Source organism: Athene cunicularia (assembly GCF_003259725.1).
Source record: "Athene cunicularia isolate RWA chromosome 28 unlocalized genomic scaffold, athCun1 chr28_part1, whole genome shotgun sequence".
In the NCBI taxonomy this organism is placed as follows: Eukaryota; Metazoa; Chordata; class Aves; order Strigiformes; family Strigidae; genus Athene; species Athene cunicularia.
Window position 1 is genome coordinate 2,150,567 of NW_020799139.1, and position 7,817 is coordinate 2,158,383.

At 45.8% G+C, this 7,817-nt stretch overlaps 1 protein-coding gene across 6 annotated transcripts; it reads right to left on the reverse strand.

Annotated features, from left to right (window-relative positions):
- Positions 1–3,636: 3,636 nt before the first annotated feature.
- On the reverse strand, positions 3,637–7,621 carry CIRBP (cold inducible RNA binding protein). 6 transcript variants are annotated; one of them, XR_003400024.1, is made up of 7 exons: positions 7,480–7,621; positions 7,284–7,390; positions 6,761–6,899; positions 6,586–6,670; positions 6,391–6,455; positions 3,929–4,033; positions 3,637–3,774 (listed from the first exon to the last, which is right to left on the reverse strand). XR_003400024.1 is itself a non-coding variant. In XM_026864950.1 (6 exons), exons 1-6 carry the CDS (start codon positions 7,580–7,582, stop codon positions 5,950–5,952), a joined length of 519 nt encoding a protein of 172 aa, XP_026720751.1. In that variant the 5' UTR covers positions 7,583–7,621; the 3' UTR covers positions 4,872–5,949. The 6 variants fall into 6 exon arrangements, 4 of the variants coding, with proteins under 4 accessions (XP_026720751.1, XP_026720752.1, XP_026720750.1 ...); XR_003400023.1 differs by having other exon boundaries at positions 6,391–6,458; XM_026864950.1 differs by lacking the exons at positions 3,637–3,774; positions 3,929–4,033 and adding an exon at positions 4,872–5,966 and having other exon boundaries at positions 6,391–6,458.
- Positions 7,622–7,817: the final 196 nt, after the last annotated feature.

Below are 7,817 nucleotides of genomic sequence, written 5' to 3' on the forward strand. Positions count from 1 at the left end.
ACCCTCACCCCCCCGGCCGCCATTTTCCCCTCAGGGCCGCCATTCCCCCGCCACGACGGCAATTCCCCCGGGCAGAGGGGAGCACTGCTTGAAACACCAGAACCTGGGGCATTTCTAACCCCCGCCTTGTGCCTCGTTTCTTCACAGGAGCTCCAGCCTGAGCCGAGGGGTCCGTCAGCCACCCTGAAGCACAACTCTGCTCGCCCCTGAGCAACCTCTCCGGGAAAGGCTGCTCAGATTTGAAGAAAAAAGGTATTTTGGCTGGAAATGGGCCAAACCCCCCGCAGATGCCACAGCAGCACCCGAGCACCTTCTCGAGGATGTAACAGAGTTCCACATCCAGCCCCCCCCACCCAGCTCCAAGCTCAGCATCAAATCAACGCAGCGCCGTGATTAGTGATGCCAAAATAACAGCACCTCGACACCTGGGCTCTATTTTTGTGTCTGTTAATTATTTCTGCCTGCGTTTAAGCACCCTGTTTAGGGAGGTCTCTCACATAATGCTTTTATAAGTATTTACAGTTTGAATTCGTCTGAACATCACCTGGCTGCATTTTTATCAGCAAAGGTTTCTCACACTCTCATGTCCCCGTGTTTAGTATCATCCTCCGTTAACGTGTAAAAATCCTCACTGGTGAATTGCTGGATACAGCCCCCAAAAGCGTGTCAGCTGATCTCTTTTTTTTTAAATGCTGTTCGCTTAGATAATTTGAGAAAGGTTTTAAAAAAATAAGAAAAAACTAGGGTTTGGGAAGTAATCTTGATAATCATTCCCATTCTGCATGCAGGAACACCCCAGGGCTCTTGCGGACTCATCATTTCACCAGGAAATTGTGATGGCTCCCTAGCCAGGGCCCTGCTTGCTCCCTGAGTGAATTCCTTTGTGCCTGGGACGCCCCAGCCAGAGAAAGCATTTCAGTAAGAGCACCAGTTTTTAAAGCTGGCTTCACCCATTAATTTAGCTCGTTTGTACCAGCCAAGTGTCCGGCCTCCATCACTCTCTGCTCTGGAGAGCTGGTTCAAGCGACAGCAGAGCGGGAGCGGTGGTTACGCCTCAGTAGGTTGGCAAAGCACCGCAGCCTTCCTTAATAACCAGGCTTTGCAGCACGGACTAGAGAACACACAATCAATTCTGCCCTTCAAACACGCTGCAGCGGTAATTGTTACTGGGCACAAGACCCACACAATTTCTTCAAAGACACTTAGGTTACACGACCAGACTTTTTTGCATAATACACTGCTCTTAAAAGACTGTCCCTCAAGTGGGGCATAGCACAAAAGCAAGAGAATTATCAGTTTAAAAAAAAAAAGCAGTGATAAAAAAGCAGGATAAAGCAATCAACTGTGTTCTTTTAGCACAAAAAGGGTGGGCAGGAGAGTAGCAGAGCCCATCAGAAACCCTCTTACTGCCTTCACGTCTCACATTGCAGCCTCCAGCCCCATTCTCTTCAAAGCTGCCAAAAATACATTCACAGCTGTCAGCCTCTCTAGCAGTGTAAATCCTCCTTGTTATTGAGCTGCCACATTTTCAGGATTTAACCAAGAGCAAGACCTAATTTTTCATGAGCCCCAGGCACGTGCACCCGCACAGGCCGAGCCAAAGGCACGCGGTTACCGCGGGTCTCTCGGGGAGGCAGCCCTCATTTCGGAACCGTGCCAAGCACCGGGCAGAGAAGGGGCAGAGTGGAAATAAATAATAGAAGCTGCTTCCACTCTATGACGCAGCCTGGCAAGACACAGGTGTCACGTATCACAGACAACAGCCTGAAGGGCAGAGAATTTTAAGGACAGTGTGAGTTACAGTGTGATGTGTCAGAAAACAGCCGCCACGGCTTAGGAGGGTTCTGCAGCACCAAGAGCTGGAGTCAAGGAGCAGCTGGAAGAATTCAGCAACCAGCACTCCTCTGACTTCAGTACAAGCCAGGGACAAGGTAGGAAGTAAATAAAAAACTAACAAGTATTCCACATGTACAGAAGAGGAAGAAAAGGGCAGTTTGGCCAGTTTAAATTTTTGATGATCCATTTTGAAGATGGGACAAACTGGGCAGGAGAAAATGCCAGGAGTTGGGGTTAGAAAGTTTGATCTCTACGGCATATTCCAACTACCACAAAAGGCTGAAATTCCCCCAATAGCTTTGTATTTACCAGCGAGCAGGTGAAGGTCAAGAGAGAGAGAGAGAGAGAGAGAGAGAGAAAAGATACCAGAGCGCAAACATCCTGCAAAGAAACTTGAATTCCCTTGCTCTGGGCCTTACCTGCCCTCCTGCAGAGTGAAAGCCCAGCTTTAGTGTCCAGCACCACTGCTCACCAGCACAGACCCTGCAGGTCAGGTACTGGAGCCACAAGGTGATTGGATGCAAGGGAAGGGCAACCGGAATTACAGCAGTTAACAGCAACCGGGAACCTTAATTCAACACACAAGCCAAGTAGTTTAACTTCTGCACAGAAGAATCTCTGCGGAATACAGGAGACTTTGCAAATAAAAGGCAACATCTGCTAATTAGGGAAGATGGCACCAAGCCTCTTAGCAGTTCTGTTCCAGAGTCAAAGGAATCAATACAGAACTGCAGAATCTGCAACTGGCAGCTTACTCGCTGTTCCTCACGGGCTGACTTCCCACTCACACCCGCAGTAGGATTTGTTCTGACTGTGCAGCCCCTCCTCAGTCCCAGGCAAACGTTTCACAAGTCTCAGAGCGCAGAGCTAACAGCTGCAGCGCTCAGCTTGCCCCATGCCCCGCCGGCGCCTTCCCAGCACTCGGCCACCGGGTGGGAGCAGCCGGGACCCCGCAGGCGATGCCTGGACGCTCCCACCACCCACCTGGGGCCTCCAGCCGAGCACCCGAGCACGCCCTGGGCTGGGTTACTGCTCCAACACTCACCCCCTGCCACTCCTCCTCTCCAAGCACCGAACAGCTTTCACCTGGTGAAGCTGCTCTACTCAAAAATTCCAGGATGTAAAAAAACAATTTCAGAGTTAAGTTGCTGAAATCCAAGCTGGGAAGTTTGCTTTTGTTACAAATAACCACTGAGGCAGGGAACCTGGGGCAGGTTTATCCTGAGCCAAGTCCTTAAGCACAGCAAAGCCATCAGCTGCAGGACAGGCGACGGTCCCACCCGGAAACTGCAGCATGTGAAACTCCACAGATGTGCAGCCACTTCTGCAAGCAGCAGGAACACCACATGGCAACTTTCACCACAAAAACAGTTTTAATTAATATGCAGGCAAGGAGATCATCATCTGAGGTCAAAAAAAGCTTTAGCATCCAAGCACAGATTAGACTTTTTGTTACCATTTCAACTGCTTCTGCTCTGCACAAACACTGACTCCTCATTTAAGCAACTGCTCATCTGACACTTCCCTTCAGATGTAGCTGCCCCACTGCGTAAGTTTTGCAGATACACCAACTATTATAATCGGCCACTTAACTCAAGGTCACAATGACAATTTAATTTTTCCCTCAAAACTCTCCCTTAAAGACAAAAGGTCACCCTCTGCCCACCTCCTCAACCAGAACAGCGCTGGTTTATTTTAACTGGGCTATACACCAGGTAACTAGATTTCTATTGTATGCCCTGGCCACAATCTCATTTATTTCCCCACAAAAGTACTACAGAGATATTTTTTTTTTCCACATTTCAGTATTTTATTCTAGCTTAATTTGACTTATTTCCTCATTCAATTCATCTGTAATAAAAATCATCTCAAAGCTCTTTGTCTCCACCACTCCAGTCAATGGCTGTCCTTCTCGGTCTTCTCTGGTGCATTCCATTGCTGAAAAAGAATTAAGACAGTGGGTTTTAAGGCAGAGAAAGGGAATTTCCACCCAGAAAACTACTGTTGCTTTACCACAGAGTAACGGTAACAGCACCAGACCTTTCGGCCAAGGAAAAGCTCCGGGGCGCGAGGCAGAGCCAAGAGCCATTACCTGGTTGGCAAACTGGTGCGCGGGTCCCGCTTCCTCGGAACGAACGCTCTCCTTCCTCAGAATCCCCGCTCAGCTCCCACATCGCGTGTCCCTCTTCTCTTCAGCCTGCCAAAGCAAAGATGCATTAATAAAAATATCAAGCGGAGACTTTACATCGCCACCCGCCTCCCCCAACACAAGTCACATCATATACGAGGGTTTCACAAGCCATTCGCTGAACCCATCACATCACAGAAGCACAGTCTGGGAAAACTGTTCCAGGGCTGGCTGATGCCTTTGATATGCCAGCCAGAGTATCATTTGATCCCTAAGCAGAGAGTTAACCACTTTGACATGGCTGCTTAGGAAGTGTGGGCTATGGGAAAAAGTTAATGGCAACAAGTAGGATGGCAAAGAAAGCTACAATTAAAGTGAGCAACTTAATGAAGTCTAGGAAGATTCTCAATAGATGAACACATATCAAGTCAGGGAATTCGTTTCCCATCTTGCTTCCATACCTACTAGCAAGACATGACTGCATGCCCAACTCTGATCTGTGGAACTGAAGTTGTGCCACAAGCCAAAGGTTGCATACGGCATGGGTTAAAATTTTTCCATCAGTTGACCAAAATTGTCAAAAGGAATATTTCACAGGTACATTAGACTTTCAAATGAGCTCTCAACAAGAGGAAGGATGCGGACATGAGCAAAAGGAGTTACCTCGAATTACAGGACTATTTCCACATATGAACTAGCCAAGAGAGCAGCTTTCGTCTCAGAGGTTTCTGTTGGAGGCACAACACTTCTTTTCTCCAAGGACACTGCAGTTTCCATATGCTAGCAAAGAATTCTTAGAACTTGTAAGGCAATGACAAAGCTAGCTAATTACGGCAATTTACCTACCATTGAACACTCCTGTCAAGCTAGTAACTAGTCCAGTTACTAAAGGACTGATTCTTCACTACAGCTTTTCAGTGCAGGCTATTTCAGTATTTTAAGGAAACATCCATTATCCTACCTAACACCAGCATTCCCTTGACTTCTGACTTAGGCTTTGCGTGCTAGAACATCCTAAGGTATATGCTTTCAGTCCTCTGCCTCTAGTCAAGTCTGACTATTCTTATGTGAAAGTATGTTGACGAATTCACATGTCAAGACCGATTAAGATTAAACTCTAGCAACTGGTCAATACATCTGGCTCGCTCTTACGCTATCGCTAGTCTTCTCCTCTCCTCTGGCATCCTCTTACTTAGACTGTTCTTCACCTTCAAGGGTTGTGTTGTGCAATGAAATGTAAATGTCAGGAGCAGAGTTCATTTCAGACGGTCTTTTAATAGGCTTCGTAAAGCCAAAGAAAACTGTATACAAGAATCCTTTACCACTTCAAATACAATATCAATGGAATATGCATATTTCTTCCAGTAAAAAAGGACAATATAAATAAACATTTTCAAGAACCTCTTTTATGGTAAGTTTGCAAGTCTATTTCTGGGTAATTTACATCATTACAACAGTAAAAATACCGTTATGCAGGTTGAACATACAAGCAAGTTTCTCTTTAGATATATCAAGGTGGTTTGCCTTCCAATTTGTACCCAGGCTGCATTCCTACCTTGCTACACTAAAGGAATGTTACAAAAGACGAAGGTAATGCACTTAAAAAAAGTCCACAGCTTGTTCAGCTTCCAGTGAACATTGAATTAAAGGTCCTTTCTATCTCAAAAGAAACTGAATTGGGGCCCCAACTTCACCAACTTTAAAAAAAAAAAAAACACCTTGGCTCATCATGAAGGATAAAATAAAATCTGAAGTGCTTTCAAAAAAGATTAAAAACACTTGAAAGCAAAGCTTTCTTAAAGAAAAGTCTAATCAGACCATCTCATATCAGAAGCTGTCAGGCTGTGTTTGACAAGATTAGAACTGATAATACTACAAAAGTGAAAATACAAGTAGATGTACTACACAATAACGATTTCAGCGAAGCTCCAAAAATCTTTATAAATACAGCCATTGGAAGGACGATCTTGAGTCAGGAAGGATTTTTACTCGTTGTGTGTAGCTGAGGACAAGAAGCAGGCACAATTGTAAAGGCACTGAAGCATAGACAAGTTCCAGCATTTTACTCCCTTGCATTATTTCAGAAGCTAGTGCTAGTTCGCTACACCGTAAGAGAACTCCCCCACCCTTGATTAAAGTTTGTTAGGGCATCCGAGTTTTGTCTTAGTCTCAAGCTCGAGGAACGTATTTTAAAAACTTGCTTTGCCTTAGATCCAAGCAACTCCTACACATGCATTACAAATTAGAAATTTAAATGGCACAACCACGTCCAAAGCCTGGCAGATTGGTTCTTACGGGCAAGAACAGAAATAGTGGTACAGTCCAACTGAGCCTTACAGTATTTCCAGACTCAAGTACAGGGTCAGAAGGTTTAGAGAGTTCCTACAGCATACGTACTCATCACTCCCATTTGAACCAAGACTTACCGTAACTGTCATAGCTGTCTCTGTAGGATCCTCCTGAAGACCTGTCGCCATAGCCACCTTGACTCCTGCTGTTAAAAACATTCATGTGCTTTATATTTGTTCTACTGCTTCTGGAGCCTATTGACTTTCATGTCAAACAGGCAGCGGCCTTTGAGAGCTTTTCCAACAACCCACTAGTGGTCGTGACAACTTTACCTGCTATTATAGTAGTCTCTGGAGCCATTATATCCCCCACTTCTGGAATCAAATCTGCTTCCACCATAGCCTCTGTCTCCACCTCCTTGAACAGACACCACATCAGGGGGTTTTTAAGCGTTCTGACAACTGCCGTTACAGGTTCAGGCACTGCAACTCCTGCGTGCACACTCACCTCTGGAGAAGCCACGGCCCCGACCTCTGCCGCCACGGAAAAAGCCTCTGCCCCCAGAAGAGCCCCCTCTGTAGCCACGAGATCTGTTCTCTGATGATTTTCCAGCCTGATCAACTCTGATCTGACGTCCATCTACAGACTAACAAACAGAACAAGATAAGACAAGTTGGTATTTAAACTTTTAAACAGCAAAACACCTACACAGTGAGTTACACACCTTCACTGTCAGCTAAGCAGCACCAGAATGTACTAGTTCTTCCAAGCAAAGGTTTTATCTCACACCAGAACTAAGCCAACTACACGAGTAAACCGATTCTCAGACATGTATATACAAGTATTCCCTTAAAACATCACTGTTTTTCAGTCATGTAAGTGAAGTCACAGAACTTCAGCAATTTATGCTCTTCATTATATTTATCATTTCACTGTTTTAAGACACCAAGATTTATCTGGTTTTCTACACAAATATCTTTTGTGCTTCTCTTATGTCCTAGGAAATAAAGCTGCTCCAAAGCCTCCTTACCTTTCCATTCATGGCCATCATTGCATCCTTAGCATCATCTATGTTTTCAAAAGTAACAAAGCCAAAACCTCTGGATCTCTGAGTTTCTCTGTCTTTCACCACAACAACTATAAAGAGGAGGAAGGAAAAAAGCATCAGCATCCGTGTGTGCTACTGAATCTGTGGAAGTCATCACAGCTTGGCACTGCGATCTTACCTTCAGAAATTTGTCCATATTTAGAGAAGACTTGTTCCAATGACTGCTCATTGGTATCAAAACTCAGTCCACCGACAAAGAGTTTTCCCTCATCTGATGCCATTCTGACCTGCAAAGTCAATATATCCGAAGTCACGGTGTGAAAATACTGCCACAATGTCTGAAACGTTAAATCGGTTATAACATCACCAGTGATCTCCCTCTTGCTGGAGGCACACGCTCAACCCGCGGTGAAGCGGCGCTTTACACGGCCCGGGAGTGCCCTACAGGCGGCTCCGGTCCAAGCGCCTTCCCCCGGGAAGGGGATCGAGGCCGCAGCCGCACGCTCGGCCCGGGCA

Coding starts and splice junctions, on each gene's coding strand:
- CIRBP (XM_026864948.1), bottom strand. CDS start 7,582: ATGGCATCAGATGAGGGAAAACTCTTTGTCGGTGGACTGAGTTTTGAT. Junction 6,900..7,283: donor TGATGGCCATGAATGGAAAG/GTAAGGAGGCTT, acceptor TCTGTTTGTTAG/TCTGTAGATGGACGTCAGAT. Junction 6,459..6,585: donor AGAGACTACTATAATAGCAG/GTAAAGTTGTCA, acceptor TGTTTTTAACAG/CAGGAGTCAAGGTGGCTATG.